Source organism: Emydura macquarii, unplaced genomic scaffold, assembly GCF_026122565.2.
Source record: "Emydura macquarii macquarii isolate MOO-44397 ecotype Brisbane River unplaced genomic scaffold, CSIRO-AGI_Emac_v2 contig_1170, whole genome shotgun sequence".
Lineage (NCBI taxonomy): Eukaryota > Metazoa > Chordata > Testudines > Chelidae > Emydura > Emydura macquarii.
Genome location: NW_027131307.1, coordinates 1,731,535 through 1,751,109, shown reverse-complemented (window position 1 = coordinate 1,751,109; position 19,575 = coordinate 1,731,535). Strand labels below are relative to the sequence as shown.

General features: G+C 49.7%; 1 protein-coding gene across 1 annotated transcript in view; it reads left to right on the top strand.

The window, feature by feature from the left end:
• LOC137152325 (arf-GAP with SH3 domain, ANK repeat and PH domain-containing protein 2-like) overlaps window positions 1–19,575 on the top strand; it is a 91,835-nt gene that overhangs the window by 51,991 nt on the left and 20,269 nt on the right. Inside the window, exons 11-19 of the mRNA XM_067546881.1 lie at window positions 2,073–2,142; window positions 2,852–2,939; window positions 3,826–3,874; window positions 4,772–4,935; window positions 6,999–7,132; window positions 7,635–7,726; window positions 10,462–10,648; window positions 17,127–17,212; window positions 18,685–18,800. Coding sequence (XP_067402982.1) covers window positions 2,073–2,142; window positions 2,852–2,939; window positions 3,826–3,874; window positions 4,772–4,935; window positions 6,999–7,132; window positions 7,635–7,726; window positions 10,462–10,648; window positions 17,127–17,212; window positions 18,685–18,800 — 986 coding nt within the window. The remainder of the gene's footprint in view (window positions 1–2,072; window positions 2,143–2,851; window positions 2,940–3,825; window positions 3,875–4,771; window positions 4,936–6,998; window positions 7,133–7,634; window positions 7,727–10,461; window positions 10,649–17,126; window positions 17,213–18,684; window positions 18,801–19,575) is intronic.

Below are 19,575 nucleotides of genomic sequence, written 5' to 3'. Positions count from 1 at the left end.
ATTTACAATGTGTTTGTGCGTCCATCACTGTCATATAGTGCTTGGTCAGGGCTAGCAGCCTCTGGGGCTTCTCTGCTCCCTGTGGGACAGGTAGAGCCTCTTCACTCCCCTGCCTCTTTTCCTTCCTCTGGCTGGCATATAAGCCCTACTTAGTCAGCCTGGCAGCTGCCTCCTATCCGCTAATCAGGTACAAGCAACTTCTCAGCCCCGTTAGGCAGACAGCTGTCTCCCATTCCCTAATCAGGTCCAGGTCCTCCTAAACCGCTCTAACGCACCTTAGTTAGCTGGGGCTGGTGTGACAGAGGGCTCGCTAGGGTGTTACCTCCCAGCACTCTGTCATACACACATAGGCAAACACTTTTCACAAAATGCTTGCTCCACATCTGACCTCTCAGTCTTCATCCTCAAAGGGCACCTGGACAACACCTTCAGAAGATGAGCCTGGGAACTTAAATTCATAACTTTGCTGGACACTAAAACCCATAGACTTAGCAGCGCCACTGGATTAATGGTTCATTACAACATTTGTAACGTACCCTGGTGCCCACTAACCCGCCGTTGTCCTATACTTCAGAGGTGTTAATTGCCCTCTTCATTTTAAGTGGTCTGCTACAACGTGTGAAGCCCTCATGTTTTACAATCTGTTCCACCTTAGAATCATAGAAATGTAGGACTAGAGGGGACCTTGATAGGTCATCTGGTCTGGTCCCCTGCACTGAGGCAGGATTTAAGTATTCTCATCCATTTTGGGCTCAGGACCTGTTTACAAATGTTTATGGCCAGCAAATAGTCTGGGAATGGAGGCCCTGTGGTGGTTTTGGTCAGATCCTGTCCCCGGATGGTGGTTGGGTCCTACTCAGCATTCACCCCACAGTTGTGGCTCCTGTGCTGTGGGGCTGGTTGGGCTTGGTTCTCCGCTCTGGGCATTGCAACCTGTGGGGTTGCAGCTGCTTGGATTTGGCCCTGCCCCCCGCCCAACTAGACAGAATTTGTGTGAGTGGAGTTGTGACCTGGCTCATGGGGTTGCAGAGCCTCTCACTCAGATTTGCCCTACCCAGACTGCAATCATCTTGACAGCTGGGCCAAATCTGAGTGGCACTGGGATCGAAGAGATTGCAGTGCCTGGAGGAGGGAGGAGAATCCAGCCAGTCGCAAGGGACCCTTTGAAACATTCTGGTGACCAGCTGAATCCCGACCAATGGGTTGAGAAACCCTGATCTAGACCATCCATGACAGGTGTGTGTCTAACCTGTTATTAAATAAAAACCTCCAGCGTGGACTCTCTGGTTTCCTTCTCCAGACCTGAGGAAGAGCTCCATATAAGCTTAAAATTTGTCTCCTCCACCAACAGCAGTTGATCCAAGAAAAGATATTGCCATCCCTCACTCAGGGATTAGACAGTTTCAAATCCGGCAAGAGTTTGCAGTACAATGCAGTACAATGTGGCAGTAAAGAGGCCAGGTGAAATGAACCATGGAAATGATCAGGGGCTGCAGGGATTGATGTGAGAAGGAGACTGGAAGGGCATAACATGTCCTACTTGGCTGAGCAGTGCCTGCGGGTGGAGAGGGGACAAGGCCGTTTACAAACCCCTGCAAGGTGTAAATATCAAGGTGGGCAAGGAATTCAGGGCATGCCAAGGGCTACAGCTAGAAGAGGAAGGGTGACCATGAGCTGAGAGGCCTGGAGCACAGCCTGGCAGTGAGTTCTGCCAAGCTGGAACCGGCAGCAGTGGCAGCCCCATTGGTTGGGGAAAATTCTATATACATCATCTCCAGTAAGAGGCTGTGCTGCCCGCCCACCCACCACGCCTATTGTGGCCCACCCAGGCCAAGGGCTGCCCCACCCTGCTTTTGCTACATCCCCCCTGACCTCCCCAAGAAGAGCAGCTTGTCAGGAGCAGAAGCTGTGACCTTAGGCTCCATTTCCCCCCGTGCATTGCTGCCTGCAGCGGTGCTGCTATGTGCGTGCCTTTGCCAGACTGCTCCCTGGTTGAGAGTATCTCCCACCCTCTGGGCAGGGAAACTCTGAGCTGCTCCCTTGCAATGAGATGATGCCATGTTCATTTTCAGGCTGAGGAAGGTCTGGCAGAAGAGAAAGTGCACGATTGGGAATGGCTACCTGACTATCTTTCACAGCACGGTAGGGACGGTGCCTCCATCACCTTTGTGCACATGCTCAGAAGAGATGGGCTGAAAAGCCCTGTGGGGTGGTGCAGGTGATAAACACTGTGAGTCAGTGGCTTCCTCTGGGCCTCCCTGGAACCCCTGGGCTATCAGCTTCTCCAGCCCCATGCTGCTGGCCTGGCCCAGTGCTCACTGGAGGCACTTTGAGGCCTGAGTCCCTGTGCGTGGAGGGGTCACAGGCAAATGCACTAGGCCTCGCTAGCCTAAGTGCCTGCCTGGAGAGGGCACCAAGCATCCAGGAGCAGGGAGAGGTCACAGCTGCGAGTCCTTTTATTGTTATTGATGACAGCACCAGCAAGGACAAAGTGCCTGGGTTACTGGGATGACCGACTGCGTTCTGTCTGGCCCCCAGCACTGTCATCAGTGAGTGCTCAGCAGCATGATCGATTTCCCCTCATGGCTCCCATGGGAGCCGGCCCCATGGGCAGAGGGGAACTGTGGATGGAGAGACTGAGTGACTTATCCAGGTCACACAGGCAGGTTCTGACCGAGCAGGGCCTTGAACCTGAGTCTCCCAAGTTGTAGGCATCCCTAACCGCTGGGAAGCCTTCCTCTCTGCCCCTGCCATGATGGCTTTAATCACGTGGGAGCATGCAGGGACCTGCCCAAGGGGCTGCTGTCCCAGCAATGCTGCACATACTCAGGCTCCTGTTCCTGTCCACTAGCTAAACCGCCCACCAGCCAAGCTGAATTTGCTGACTTGCCAAGTAAAGCCAAACCTGGATGACAGAAAGTGCTTCGACCTCATTTCACGTGAGTCCCAGTGCTCGTTTCGGGATGCCTGGGGCAGGCCTGATGGGCAGCCATGTGCTGGGATGCTGAGTCAGTGCCCAAGAAGGCTGCATGTCAGAGAAGCAATGAAAGCAGGCGGCACAGAGCAGGGCAGGGCACTGCTGGTGTGGTTCCAATGGGAAGCTCTAGGATATGCTCCAGGTTCGTAAGGCCATTTGCTGTTCTGAGCTTTCATGCTGCTTGACAAACACAGAGCTGGGGATTGTGATGAAAGGGCAGCTCGACAGCAGGACTGGCCAGAGTACGCCATCACACAGGCCTGCAACAGTGTGTGGCACTGGTGGGATGAAAGCAGAGGTTCAGTAAAAGTGCATTGTGATGCAGGGAGCTTAGCCACCCACAGGCATTCCTAGGCATTGGTAAGCAACAGTGCATGAGTCAGGCCCATTAGGTGGGTGCTGTACGGGTGCTCAGTAAAGCACAACGTCCTGGTTTGCTTCCTGTAAGGACGGGGGGGCGAGGGAAGGTTAACAGAGCAAGCGGGGCAGAGCTCAGTGATGCAGCCAGCACCTTTGCAGCCTCTGATGCTTGTGGCCTCCAGGCGTGTGGTCCAGAGCTGACCAGGGCTGTCTGTCCTGCACCTGGCCCCTCCAGGGACCCCTTGCCTCTCTCTGGATGGCCAAGGGTGGGGCAGCCTTCGGGTGGGGCAGGAGGGGTGTTAACCCATGCACATTGGCCGCAGAGGCTGAGCGAGTGAATGGTGCAGGAGCAGCCTGCTCTGTGTGCTGGGGTGCGCCCCACATCCATCACCTGGGGAGCGCAGGGAGCTAGGTCTGGGTGGTGCGTTAGTACCCTCTGGGAGCTGCTTTATGGCAGGTCTAACCACCAATGGTTCTGTGTGTCTCAGATAACCGCACGTACCACTTCCTGGCAGAGGACGAGCAGGAATGCACCGCGTAAGTGCAGGGACGGGGTCTGCGTGAGCCGGGAGAAGATGGGCCAAGTGGGATTGACTGTATCAGCCCTTGGAGCTGCTGAATGGGAACCAGCTCACTGGGCCATCCCACTCTGACACCACCGGGGGCCACAGGAGGGGGGCAGAGGCTGCTGATGCCTGATTTGCCCAGTGAAACGGCTGGAATTCAAGGGCCCCTGGCTCCTCCCAGGCTGCATTTGGGGCAGAGGAGCCAGTGCTCCTTGCATTACCCTGCCCTGGCATCAGCTCTCAAAGCTCTGCTGCCTCCAGCCTCCTGCTCTTGCCACATCCCCGGCTGTGGGCCTGGGCACTGGAAAGTGGCATGTCTCTGTGGTGCTGCCCCTGCCTGCCCTGCAGGGAGACATGCACAGCAGCCAGAAAGCCACAATGGATGGGCCGAGCTTCCTTGACCCTCCCTTGGCTACCAAGCTCCTGCCAGTAATGAGGCCTGGGCGGAGCCTGCTGTGAGCCCAGCTATTTCCCTCTCTGAGCAAGCACAGGCCTGGGGCGAAAAAGGGCTTGCCAATGCTTTGGTCCAGGCAAGTGTTGGTGCAAGGCAAAAAGTGCTGGGCCAGTGTGGAAGCACAGAGCCCATTCTTGCAGCCCAGAGATGCAGCTGCTTTGGGGCTCCTGTCCCGTGCTGGGCTGAGGCCATGGGGCAGAGCCCCTGATCCGCACGATGTGCATGTGCAGAACTCGAGGGCTCCGCTGCCATGACCCTCCTCGTGTTACTCTTGAACACGCAGGGGGTGAAGGCACAGCATGGCAGCAATTCGCTTGCCTCCGCCCTCCCCAGGCACCAGCTCCCTACCTCTCCTGCTGACACAGAGCACAGCCTGGCAGGACCCCTATGACAGCAGCTCCCTCCTCCTCGCAGCTGGATTTCCGTTCTCAGCAATAGCAAGGAGCAGGCACTGAACGTGGCGTTCAGCAGGGCACCTGGAGGTCGAGAGAGCAGCATGGAGGAGTTGACCAGGGCCATCATCGAGGAAATTAAGGGCATGCCAGGGAACAGCGTGTGCTGTGACTGCTCCACACCAGGTGAGCACAGTCCGATGGCAGAGCCGGGCACCCTAGAGCCGCTGCACAGTCAGCACCCAGCACAGGGACATAGTGACGACACTCCAGCCATGCCATCAGCGACCCCCAAAGGCAACCCCTCACCCTGTGTAGCTCTGTACCCCACTCACAGCACTGTGCTGCTGGAGCCAAGGATGGCAGGGAGCCTCTGGGCACACCAGCCTCCCAGCCAGTACACCAGTGCTCGCAGCCCTCACCAGCGCCATTCAGGGGCTTTCCATAGGCCCTGCACTCCAGGCTTAGCAGGAGACCCCACCAGGAGCCCCACAGAGAGCTTTCCCTGAATTAAGCCTTGAGGGGGGGGGACCCTGGATCTGCCCCCAAACTCCTCAGAGCCCCTGAGAATCAATGGAAGGGTCCTGCTCTGAAACCGCTCGGTGAGAGAAGATTGCATCCCCTTAGCCAGCACTTAGGTGAGCACTTTGTACCTCCCAACTCAGTCCCTCCAGCCCTGTCCCATCCCTCGAGCCCTCTGGCTCCCCCACTCAGTCCCTCCAGCTCTCTGCTGCTGGAAACCTGGGTCCATTTCTGGTGGCCAGAGTTCAAGAAGGATACTGATAACTTGGAGAGGGTTCAGAGGAGAGCCATGCGAATGTCTAAAGGATTAGAAACCTGCCCTATAGTGATCGACTCAAGGAGCTCGATCTACTTAGCTTAGCAAAGAGAAAGTGCAGGGGTGACATGATTAGTCTAGAAGTGCCTGCATTGGGGAACAAATATTTGCTAATGGGTTGCTCAGTCTCGGAGAGAAGATCTAACACTCCAGTGGCTGGAAGCTTAGCTAGACACATTCAGACTGGAAAGAAGATGGACATTTTAGCAGTGAGAGTAACTAAGCCTCAGAAGGATTTACTAAGGGCACATCTATACTAAATACTTAAGCTGACCTATGTTCAGTTGACTTACAAGCGCCACAATAAGTACTGGGGAGCACTGACGGCAAGCCGGGAACCCGGGGGCAGCCAGGCTCTAGTTGGAGGCCCCTCCTTGCCCCCAGGTGATAGCTGGAGCTGTTGACCAGGCTTTCTCATCAGTTTCACAGCTCCTTGAAAAGAGTGACAGCCAGCAGGCGATGTAAAGAAGGCAGTGTCTACACGGACGCTGCGTCGCCCTAACTGCACCGACATACGCCCTGCACCTCTCGCCGCAGTGGAGTTATTATGTCGGTGGAGCAGGGCACCAACGTCGGTGGGAGCAAAGCAGTAGTGTGCACGCTGACACAGTTAGGTCAATAGAAGCTGCCTTCTGTCGACCTAATGCTGTAGTGTAGTCAACGACTAATGGTCGTGGTGGTTTCTCCACCCCTGGCAATTTTTGAATGAATTCTGGGTGCTTTTCCAAACGAGCTACTCTAGTTCAAACAGGATTATTCTGACCCATGTATGCAGGAGGCCATCTTAGATGATCACAGTGGTCTCTTCAGTGAGTTTTAAAGGTGGGATGTGGGGCAAGAAACCCTCTTCCCAGTGAACAGGCTGGCGGTCCCCAAGAACTGCCTTTCGCTGGTGGCGCGACCACCTCTCCTCTTATAGCAGCTTATAAACCCCGTCCGCCTTGGCCCCTTCTCCCAGGAGGATGGAGGCACAGGGAGGGGTCACAAGGTCACCCAGAGCACATTCTGCTCCAGCCACTCCCCTGCGTGCAGCTGAGGTGGCATGGAGGAAAGCAGAGGAGCTATGTCAGCTCTGGGTCCAGCAAGGACTCCCCCAGGCTGCAGGGTCCCCAGTAAAGGGCTGCTGCTGGCATGTGGGCTGGGGAGGAGAATCTGTCCCTCACTGGCCATGTACCTTCATTCCCAATTTCACTTCTCTCCCACGCTCCTTCCTTTGCTGTCTCTGTCCCAACCCAGCCCCTCCATGTCCACTTTCCTTCATCCGCTCCCTTCTCCTTTCCACCACCACCACCTACTTACATGCCCCACTGTAGGCATGAGGGGGTTGAGACTGAGTGGTTGACAAGATGCGATGACCACCCTGTCCTTTGCCCATGGCGCTAATCAGAGAAATGCGCTGTCTCCTCTACAGACCCAACCTGGCTCTCCATTAACCTGGGTATACTGACCTGCATCGAGTGCTCCGGGATTCACCGGGAGATGGGCGTGCACCACTCCCGCATCCAGTCACTGTCTCTTGACAAGCTGGCAACCTCCGAACTCTTGGTAGGAAACTGCCTGCAGACTCCCTGAGGGCACCCTCATTGCTCTGCCGCCACCCACGTGCTCCCTGAGGGTACCCCCTCTGCTCTGCCTACCACCACCTGCATGCTCCCCTATGATGCCTCCTCCACGCTGCCGCTGCCCATGTGCTACCTGAGGGTGCCCCTCCTGCTCTGCCACCACCCACGCACTGCCTGAGGGTGCCCCTCCGCTCTGCCCCTGCCACCATGGGTTCCCACTAGCCGATCCCTCCTCTGCTCTGCTGCTGCCTGCACCTTGGCTAGTGCATTGCACACAAGCTAAGTATAACATGGGCCATAGCCTCAAAGCAGCTTACAGTGTGAGGCATGTCTCTCTGTTCTAGAGATTTACCCCTGCTTACTCTGGCCCCTGCCCTGGTGCTGACTGTGTAGGCCCCACCACATGGCACTGTGGCTGGCATGCACTCCCAGCCCTCAGTATGTTGTCATCTGTTACGCCAACTTGTCTCTTGTTTGTTTTGCAGCTGGCTAAAAATATTGGCAATTCTGGCTTTAATGACATTGTGGAAGCCAACCTCCCCAGCCCCTTGCTGAAGCCCACAACAGGCAGTGACATGTAAGTAGCTTCTCGGGAGCCCCACAACAAGGCGAACGGCTCCATATAGGGCTTTTGGGGAGTAGATATGGCAGTTGGGGTGCTTAGCCTAGCTCCTGCACCCATTTGCAATGTACTGCATGTTCCCAGTTGCCCTCCCCTGGTCTTGGAATAGATGCCCGGGTTCCTTCAGTGAGGGAGGGGGTAGAGTGAACCCCCACCCACGCCCACTCCTCAGCAATGCCCAGTCATGGAAATGAGGAGTCCCCAGACTGCGCTGACATTACAAGGGAATCCCCCAGCTCATGCCCAGCCCCTGGGTGCAGCAGCAAGTCTCTGAGTTTGGAAAGGATCCAAGCCAGGGGCTCCAGCTCTGAGCAGACCCACAGGCATTGCTGCACTACACCTAGTATAGACGGTAACTTTGCTGGCTGGTAGCTCTTCCCATCGGCTGCCTAGAAAGGCTCAACAGGAAAGGCCCCAGTTCCTGTCCTAAAGGGAATGGGGGAGACAGACATAGCTGGTGGGACTTGACAAGGGGCTGCTCAAAGATCAGTGGAAGTTAGCGGGAAACCCTTGCCCTGGACATGGAAAAGTAGAGTGAGAGGCAGACCGTGAGGGCAGCAGTAAAGCAGAGCAGCTCCTGCAGAGAAGGGCAGAGCTGAATGGGAGCTCAGAGATGGCTGAGCTGCTTTGAATTGCACCACACATGGTGATGAGAGCCAAGAGACACAGAGAGCAAGAAAAATGGGCATTTAACCAGGACAGACAACATCAGAGAGGTGGTTCAAGTAGGTGGGATGTGACTGATTCAGGGCTGAGATTTCCAAAGCTGCCAGGGCTTGGATGCCAGGTGCCCTTTCATGTCATTGGTAGATTCCCATTGGTGCCAATGAGAGCAATTAGACTAGTGCTGAGTGCCTTTGAAAACACTCCTCTGTGTCGGAAGATGTCATGGGAAGGGCATACCCTTGGCCTGCACATCAATTACATTTCAGACCAGACTATGGGCCCTGGTCCCCAGTGGGCCCCAAGGCACAGTGAGCATTGGGTGCTACTGAACTGGAATGGCAGCATTTTACAGCCACTCTGCACAGATGTAAATGCCAGGGCCACAGGCAGCACAAAGGTGGATTAGGCAGAAATCCAACGAAGGGAGTGGAAATACACAGTAGAAATAACAAGGTGAGATTCATTTGGTAAAACACAAGGTTGTACCTCTAGGGAGAAATATGCCTGCAGCCGGGAGGACGGACAGGAATGGCTGCTGGAGAGCTGGCAGAGAGAGCAGTCAGCACATTCCACTGTGCTCATAGCACACTGAGGCCACAAAGCCAGCCCATGGGAGTATGGGCTGTGTGGATAAAGTGTCAAATTACAGAGCAGGGAGGCAACTGAACAGGCACCTGTCAAGACCACTGGGGTGCAAGCTCCTCAGGATGTGTAAGTCAAGGCTGGCAGTCTCCTAGAAGTACCGCTGTAGCCCAACCACAAGTTCTGGGCTGGATGCAGGAACCCCGGACTGGCTGAGTTCTCTGGCCTGCATTTGGAGGAGGTCAGACTAGATGATCACAATGGTCCCGCAGCCCTTAGTATCTATGAATCGCTAAACACTGCAGTCAGCTCTGGACATTTTCTGTCAGAAAGCTACGAAGTCCAGAGAGCAATGAAAACAGCCATGAAGTGAGAGGGTCTGCTTCATAAATTGAATCTGCAGAACTTGGCTAAAGCAAGACTAGTTGGGGGGCACACCCCCAGCCTGGGCTGATTTAAGTGTGATCTGTGATGCTAGAACCTGGGGAAATGGGAGGCAATTGAGAGGGAGAAAAAGAGAAACAGAATCTCAGGAAGCGCCCCCTGGTGGTGAGCTATGTGAGGTGATGCAATCACCTTCCAGGGGATAGGGCAGGGATCCCATGCCTTGGGATGTTTAGAACTAGCTGGTCGAATGCTAGAAATTAATGAACCCCAGGGAACAGCCTCCCCTGACCAGGGATAGCTTGAAGATCCAGCAGGTATCTCCATCACCAACTACCACCATGCTGTGACGCACAGCGCTTGCCAGTGGGGAAAGCCCCTGAAGCAAGCGAGGCAGCAGGGGTTGGTGAGCTCTTGTGCAGCATGTTGCTGGTGTTCTGCTGCCCCCTCAAGGCCCCCCCACCCCTGCCCATCCCCCACCTCACAGCCCCATGCTAGTGCAGCACACTGAAATCCATACAGTCTCTGGAGCTGCTTGAGAAATCTAGAAAATGCCCCGAGGCGGCATTGCAAACCCTACAAGTCAAAATCACGTGTCACACCGAGACATCATGCGGTGAGAATATCTGATGTCCTTTGCCTCCTGATTTGTGGACCTTTGGTCACACATGGGACATGGTTTCCAGTGGCCAGAAACTGACTTTTGAAAATAAAAACCGAGATTCTCATGCAATCCCCTGACTCCAGGGGCTGCAGTTTAAGACAGCACTGAATATCTGGAGAGTTGGCAGTGTTGCTGGTGCAGGGTTTGGGGAGCGGGCAGGAGGGTGGAGGGCTAGAGAAGGAGGTGTAGCCAGGGAAGAGGAAAGGAGGGGCAGAGGTCAGAAGAAGCCAGCAGCAGGAGAGGAGGGGAAACACCATCTCTCTGGTGGCTGCCCACATTGACAGGCCCGGGCCTGTACCTGCCTTGCCCAGAGTTTGGTGCAGCAGGAGTGATCGTGCTCCAGGACCTGTGTGTTCCCATGTGGATTCTAACTCTCTTCCCATGCCCATCCCAGGGCCCTTCGAAAAGATTTCATCATCTCCAAGTATGTGGAGAGGAAATATGCCAAGAGGAGCGCAGGCAGTCCTGCCGCCCAGCATCAGGAACTGCAGGAAGCCGTCAGATGGAAGGATGTCTTTGCATTGCTCCAGGCATATGCCGAAAAGGTGGATTTCAGTGAACCTCTTCTGGAGCCTACGCAGGTGAGGCTGTCCCAAGAGACCCACAGTAGAGATGGCCAGGAGCCGCACAGGCAAGGACAGTGCATACTGTGGGCAGTGCAGCTGAGGTGCCAGGCATGCAATAACACAGGCATGCAGCTGACACACAGGCATGGGGCAAGTGGCCCCACATCCCTGCTAGGGGTCAGGGTCACAAAGGGGTCTGGTTCTCTGGGTCCAGTGGCAGCTGCTACAAGGCCCCAGTTTTTCTTACCTTAGGTCAGATGTTTCAGTTTGCTCTTCTGGCTCCTGTGTTGGCTTTCCAGAGGCACTGCCCCCATCTGGCACTGGCAGGAAGCACAGGCTCTTGGTAGATTCCAGTTTCTTTGCTATCTGGCTTTTCTTCCTTGCCTGACTCCTGCAGCAGCTATGGCTGGCTGGTCTTCCCCAGGAGGTGGGGAAGTGAGCAAGCAGCCAATCGGGGGGATTTCCCTGGGCGGCCCAAAATGTGTTAAGCTGCAACTTTTTGGATCATCGTGAGACTGGGTCCAGTATGTGATACATTCAATTGAGAGAGTTGGCCACACTGGCTGTAATGTTAGCGCATGAAAGCCCGGTGCTGTGTGTCAGGTAAGGTTGTGCTGCAGATAGCATCCCATAGCACACCCTTCTCCTTCTGAGGCTGGCTCCAGAGCTGTGCAGAAGGGATGGTAAAAGAAGAGGGCTGGTGGGTTTGAGGTGGCAGGAGCTTGGGAAAGCAGAGGCAGAGTTAGGGTGGGGGTTAATTCTCTAGTGCGGTGTGGTGCTAGTGGTGAGGTGCAGATGGTACATTCCTCTGGATGGCTTCACTTTGCATTTCCGTGATCTTTAGATTTTCTGTAGAGCAACTTTACCTGACTTCCCATGCAGTGTTTTGGTGTATGACTTTCCTGGTCTCTGGAGATGTGGATAAGGTCTCCAGCCCAGGGACAGTGCCTTTCATGATGGGCAGGCTCTTGCTTAGAGCAACCTGTAGGCTCCACACTTGTTCTGAGAACTTTCATGAAGACCCAGATAATCTCCAAAAAGCTCTTTGAAAAGCTGTTCTGCTGGCTCACGTTGTACTCCTGAATTAGCTTAGCAATGTGACAGGTGTCCTGGAGGGTGCATAAAAATGAGTGGCTTACAAAAAAATCAGACTTTTTATATTTAAAATTGGATTTTTTTATTTTGTTGTTTAAGTTATAATATTTTTTCTTTTCCAATGAAATCTGAATTTAATACAAAATATGTTAAGGCCTCAATTTATTATAATCTTTTCTTAAAACATTTAAATAAAAAATAAATATGCTGAATCCATGAGACTCTATGAAAAACTTTGAGGTTTTCCGCATCAAGAAAAAATCAGTGGGGAAACACTGAACCTTGGAGTCAAGCATTATGATTATGGCATTGTAGATTATGTGCTGTGTTAAAGTCCTGATACTGTGGGGGAGCCAGGGCTATGCTACTGGGTTTAAGAGACAAGCAAAGTCATCACAGGCATTGGGACCCAGCCTCTGACACCATCATGTATCTCACCAGGATCATCCACTGAGCCAACTGGGTGGTCTCATCCTCCTATTTTACAGCTTCTCCCTCCCTGAGTTCTGAGTGGCTCAATTCTCAGATTATGAATATTTATAACTCCACCCAGCATGGAAACTTGCTTAAGGGACGACATTTGTCTGAGTGCAGCCTCTTGTATCGATTTTAACACCTGGGAACTGGAGGTGAAAAACTGCCATGGCTACAGGTCATAAAAAAGACCCTATTTGGGAATATTTTCAAGAAATTCTTGTAGTTCTGGGTAAAAAGGAAACAGGAGTCAAATGTAAGCAGTGCAACAAAGAAATGCAAAGCCTGATTATCCAAATGAAACTACATTATAAAAAGTGCTCCTAGGAATGCAATGACTGAAGATGATGTGGACTTAGAATCATAGAATCATAGAGTTGGAAGAGACCTCAGGAGGTCATCTAGTTCAATCCCCCACTCAAAGCAAGACTAACTTCAGCTAAATAATCCCAGCGAGGGTTTTGTCAAGCCGCAGTTTAAAAACCTCTAAAAATGGAGATTCCACCACCTCCCTAGGTATCTAAAGATGGAGATTCCACCACCTCCCTAGGTGTCTGACCAATCTGGATTAACTGGTTAGTAAACTTATTTTTGCAATTTTCTTATCAACTGCCTGCCATGTCTTCCCATGCTGGTAAATGGTAACTTAAATTATTGTCAGACATTTGTGTTTTGGGTAGATTAGTTGCTTTTGACTTTCAAAATGTTAGTGTTCAGAAAATAATCGGTATGTTAATTTACTGTGGGAGTATTTATCAATTACATTTTTACTGTTACAGCTGGACTTCTTAAATGATTTTTATTGCTCAGTATAATCAAATATCTTAGGTGAACATTTCTTGTTTAGAAGTAAAATTTTATTAGGCATTTATGAATTTTTACATTTAATTTTTTTCCAAGCTGTTTGGCATGTTGCTAGAGATAAGGGTTCAAATAGTTTTAGATAATTCTTATGATTTATTAGTTATTTTCTCTATAAAACTGTTTTTAGAATAAATTATTTCACTTCACTGGTGCCACAAACAGGAGGAATCTTTCATTTACAATTCCATTTTTTAAAAGCAGTACACTGAATAATACTTAGTGAGTGAGTGACTTTTCTTAACAGTGTCCAACTTAGAGAGAAGGGGTTATGAATGTCCATCATCTGCAATGTCTGCAATTTTAGAGTCATCTGCTGGTACCACCAGCAGTGCTGCAACTAAACATAAATCAGACAGTAAATTACCCGAATAAAAAAAGAGAGAGAATTTCTTCATCCTCCAGTAAAACCATGGATGCATTTGTAATCAGGATCAGCAAATTCCAGCAGCCTTCCTAGATGAAAAGATTGCTCAGTTCGTTTATGCAACACATTTTCCCTTTTGTCTTGTTCAGAACAAACATGTCATTCACATGGTTCAATCCTTACCACCAGGCTACACTGTACCCAGCAGAGCAGACATTGCTGGATACAGTGTATGAGAAGGAAATTGAACAGTGTGCAGAAACATTGATGGGAAATTTGTTAATCTGAGTCTTGATGGATGGAGCAATGGACCCAATGATCCAGAAATATGTGCTTGTATGACAACAGATGATGAGGCTGTCTCTCTTACAGAGACAATTGATAAATGAGGAAATGCATATACAGCAGAATACTTAAAAGAAGAAGCAATACAAGCTGTAACAAACTAAAGAAAAGGGCAAGTGTCAAGTGTGTGGCTTTGTCATGGACAGTGCTGCAAATCTAGCTCAGAGGAGAAGAAATCTAGATGATAATGAAGGGATTTTGAAACTTGCAACATGTGGGTGCAGTGCTCATTTGATGCATCTTGTAGCCAAAGACTTAAGAACAGAAGGGACCATTATGATTACTTGTCTGACCTCCTTCACAAGGCAGGCCACAGAACTTCACCCACCCACTCCTGTCGTCACCATTAGACTAAAGAGAAACGTAGAAAATACACTGAATATACTGAAACCTGTTTCCATAGCCTTGGACAAGCTGCAGAAAGATTGCTATTGTATTATTGATGCTGTGAAAATTTGGAAAGAACTTCAAGAGACATGAAAGAAAGAAATAGCCAGCACCAAAGTTAAATTGCAGGCAGTAAAGAAGCAGAGGGATCAAGCACTTACTCCATCTCACTTTTTTGCTAATACCCTGAATCCAGAGTACCAAGGTAGATGTCTAACTGCAGAAGAAGATGCTGCTGTGACATAGGCATCTAATAATCATCCCTTAATCATGACAAGCGTAATCAATTTCAGGGCTGGAGGTGAACTATGCAAGCTGTACAGGTTTGCTGAGGATGTTTTAAAGAAAGTCACACCAGTGACCTGGTGGCAGTCACTAACTAAGTACCTGGAACCAGAGTTCATGAAGTGCTAAACCAGCTTTTGACAGCAGTAGCCTCTTGTGCAGGTACAGAAAGAATATTTTCTTCATTTGGACAAAGTTGAGAAATTGATGGGGAGTTCAAAAAGCAGGAAAACTTCTCTTTCTTACCGTCTGTGAATAAAAACAAAGAGGCAGGGGATGAGATCTACTAGTTTTAAAATTTTAAAGGATAGCTAAAGGCCACATCTACACGTACAGCAGTTCAACTGTATTGATACAGCTCTGTGCTGACAGGAGAGAGCTCTCCCGTCAGCATAAACACCACCTGTGCAAGCAGCAGAAGCTACGTCAGCAGAAGAATCTGTGCCACAGATATAGTGCTGTGCACGAGCCCTTATGTCAATGTAATTTATGTCACTCATGGGGTAGTTTATTCATATCCCTGAGCAACATAAGTTCTGCCGACATAAGCTGTAGTGTAGACATGGCCCTAAGTGAGTATAAGCTCCAGTCACCTTCAAATAGGCATACTTGATTTTTTTCCCAGGCTGACCTGAAATACTCAGTTTAATTCACTGACTACAGCTAATCCCTCTGTTCCTTTAATACATTATTTGTTTTAAATGTGAAACATGTTTGGATAAGAGAAGTTATGTACCAAAAATATTTAAGGTTGTTTTGTTTAATAAAAATAAATTGTACACGCTGTTTTGTGTGTTTAATTAAATTCCTGTAACCATCCTAATGTAGCTTGACACAAATCATGAGCAGAAAGTTAGTTATCTAGTAAATAAGCAATAGATCATTCACCATTTTATAACCATACTAAAGTGTACAATTAATAAGAATGTGAAAATATTGATCTACATAATTGCTTAAATAAATGTGTATACAGTTATAACATACCCACCAAGGCAGCAAAAAGATGTACCAGAACTAGTGTAAAGGCTCTATTTAGTTGTAAATCAACATGTTTTAATGGTTATATCAACCAATGAGAATGCACCTTTCTTAAGAAAATAACAAGTACAAATGGAAAAGTTGATTAAAATTGATTGTTTAAACTGAGGCTTTCCCACTTGGTGATTTAAATCACCTTGATTTATATCAACCCACCCTGCATCCTGGTTGTTGTCAAAGCAGCCGCTATTGTGTCGAAGAAAACTGTCCAGCTGTCTTGGTGTCTACTGACTGACCAGTGTCACTGAGATCCTGATCTCAGCAAAGCAGCCATTCCTTTGTCCATGATCGTCTCCAGTCCAACACCAATGGCCCTGGACAAGCATAGCCCACTCCCCATACACCATGTTAAACTCCAGTTTCAGACACAGGGAAGGTTCCTGCGGGTGTCTGACAAAAGGTAGTGTTGTAATCCTTTCTCACACTTTTCAGAAAGGCTTCCCCACATTGCGTCAGAGAACAGAGTTTGTCAATTTAAATCATGCTTTCCATCCGCTAAGCACAGTGCATACAGATTTAATAATAATTATAATAATAATGAATAACAGTCTCTTCTTTTTGTTAATTAGAAAACTAGTCCCATACCCCCAGAGAGAGACGCCATACACTCCTTACACGCACGTTGTTCACTTTCAGATGTTGTAGTTTTTAAGCTACAGGGACTTTTTCAAGGCCAATTTTTAACTAAAAATCTTTTTGAGTTAGAACTTTTTTTAAGGCCAATTTTTAACTGCTTAAAACTCAGAAACTAACTAATGTTTATTGAAATCCTCAGAAAGTTCCCACTTTACGCAGAGATTATGGTCTGAAAAATTGGTACAGATACATGAGGTTTTCAGACCAAGGACTGAAAGAGAATACTTGCTTTAAGTGCACTAATGGAACCCGACCTTAATTCAGAAGTCACTGAAACTGCTTTCTAAATAGAACGGTTACCTCAGGAAAAAGGATACTGAGCACCTATAGAGAAAGATCAAAGAAGTAGCTCAGCCCAACAAAAGGATGAGATGAGTGACTTCCATTGGTCAAATGGCACATCAGTCACTTCTTGGAAGCGACTTGGAAGGGATGTTAGATGAGGTGGGTTCTGAATTATTACAGAGAATTCTTTGTTGGGTGTCTGGCTGGTGAGTCTTGCCCACATGCTCAGGGTTTAACTGATTGCCATATTTGGGATCTATTTTAGGAAACTAAGTCGCTATTGTCTCTTACAGTCCAGTGATTGCACAGTGGCTAGCACAATGGGGTCCTGATCTCAGTGTGCCCTTTAGGCCTACTGCAGTACTGCTGCTCCTAATACTGATGATATCCTCTGCAGTTATATTACATAAAGAGTGGGGACATGAAACCCCAGCTTCAGGGTGTGAGCAAGCCTCTAACTGATGCTAGAAAGACTCTTCCTCTATGGATGAGTTATTCCAAACTTGTCCACTCTGGAGTTTCTTGCTCCTTCCTCAGAAGCAGCTGGTGCTGGGCACAGTCCGAGTCAGGGTGTTGGACTACAGAGGTGCCATGCCTGATCCATGGTGGCAATTCTTCAAGGCCTGGAAGTTAAGGAGGGGTGGAGCTTGCTTGTTTTGCATGGAGATACCAACAGATCCAGACGCATCCAGTCACTTGCTGTTTGTTTCCTGTTTATAGGAACCTGGGGAAACTGTTCTCCACCTGGCAGTGTTGTTAGCTGACCGAACCTCCCTACACATTGTAGATTTTCTGGTACAGAACAGGTAAGCTGACTGCAGGCACTGGCAGGGGTAGGGCTGTCTCCTCACGCCAAGACACACAGTGCGATCAGTGGAGCTAGTACTGGTGGAAGGTGCTGGTTAGCCTTGGAGACTATGTGCCACTGGATATCCCCAGAAGTACTACCAGGGGGTAGCACCAGGGCATTTCTGTGTGGAAGTGCCTCAGTTTTTACTTGGAGAAGCCACCTTCCCTGGGCTCACTGTGACTGTGGTCCAGCTGGAGAAAGGCTCCATAGCCCATTAGCGACTACTTTGGGCCAGCTAGTCTCGAAGATGGGCTTCTCAAGGGCCGGCTCTTGTTTTTCTGAATGAGTCTGTTTCTTCCTGAGCAGGAGTATGTACATTTTTGTTCCTTCTGCATTCAAGCTCCATGAGCCATAGATTGGGATGGAACCTAAATAATTTGTTAGGTTAAAATCAGTCTGTCTGAACCACTGCCACAGTATCTGAGCACTGCCCAAGTGTTTATGGATTTATCTTCACAACACTCTTGTGATGCTCAGAGAACATCTCTTTTTTACAGAAAGGGGAATGGAGGCTCAGAGAGAGAAAGTGACTTATGTAAGGTCACACAAGAAGCCCGTTGGAGCTGGGAATGGAATTTGGATCTCCTGGGTTCCAATCCATACAAAACTGCTCTTCCTTTTAGATGATCCTTCTAAAACCTTATCTTCTGCATCATCTCCTGTCCTGTCAACTCTTCTCTTTATCTCTAACCCCCACTTCCTCTATGACCATATATAGCTGTAAAATGTGAGAGCTGACAAAACTTTATACTCACTCCATACAAAATTCCATGCTGGCATCACTCAATTCTGCATAGCTGTGTCCTCCCAGCTGTGCTGTCCTGTGTGAGCTGGGATGCCAGTTCAGGTTTGTGCTCTGAGTTTGGCTGCTGCTGCAGTACAGTGGGTACCAGCCACACAGCACTGCCCATTGTTGTGGAACATGCACACAGTTGCCAAGATTGGTGAAGCTCTATGTGTGATATATTATGTAAAGTATTCAATGAGAATATTTGCATATTTGCACATAATTTGCATAGAATCCTAATCATTTTAATAAGCCATGTGTGACTTACTGCTGGTGAGAGGCCGCCTCTGGGAACTTGGGATGAGACAGCCTCCACTGTCCCTTTTCAGACTCTACCTTAATCTGGGCCCCTGTCAGTCCCTTCCATTCAGTGTGTGTCATCCGCCCTGCCCCCACAACAAGCTGCCCCCTCCAGCCATTGTGTCCGTCTGAGCTGTGCACAAAAGCTGCACAATGTGCTGGCCGTTTGGCATCTCTGCATTCACATGCCTGGCCTAAAAGCCAGACTCCTGGGCAGTTTTGGTTCTGATCCAGGTTCCTTGGAGCTAGGGAAAAGGTCGGGTTTGAGTGTCACACAGTTACTTTCTAGAGGAGAACTACTCATTCCAAGACACACTGATAATGACTGTCCTTTGCCCCAGTGGGAGCCTCATGAAGCAGACAGCGAAGGGGAACACACCGCTTCACTACTGCTGCCTCCACAATAAACCTGAGTGCATCAAGCTCCTGCTGAGAGCCAAAGCCAGCATTGCCATCAGTAAGTGAATGCGTGGGCGCTGTTCTCCAAACAGAGGAAGGGTTGGGGTCCTTCTGCACCCTGCACATCTCACTGGGAACAGAACAGGAGCCTTTTGCACCAGGTACTAGGCCAAATGCAATGGAAGCAGCATGCGGAACCAAGTGGCTTTTATACACCGAATATGCAGTATTGTAAAGTCACAGGACAGCACTGAGGCACCTCCAGCAAGGTCTGCAACACATGGTGTGTAACAGGGATTATTGTTTAGCTCTGGTTAGATAAGGCAGGTGCTGATCCTTGATGACTCAGTGGGCAGTAGGAGTCCTGATTCCTTCAAGAGACACCTGGACATGAGAGGTTGTGACTGTGAATAATGACTACCATGAGCAGGGTTGGATGAATGGACTATAAAACGGGTTGGGTTGGATGAATGGACTATAAAATGGGCTATAAAATGGGTTGGGTTGGATGAATGGACTATAAAATGGATAGAGAACTGCCTAGAGCATAGGGCTCAACGAGTAGTGATCAATGGCTCCATGTCTAGCTGGCAACCGGTCACAAGCGGAGTTCCCCAGGGGTCGGTCCTGGGGCCGATTTTGTTCAACATCTTTATTAATGATCTGGAGGATGGGGTAGATTGCACCCTCAGCAAGTTTGCGGACGACACTAAGCTGGGGGGAGTGGTAGATACCCTGCAAGGTAGGGATAGGATACAGAGTGACCTAAACAAACTGGAGGATTGGGCCAAAAGAAATCTAATGAGGTTCAACAAAGATAAGTGCAGAGTCCT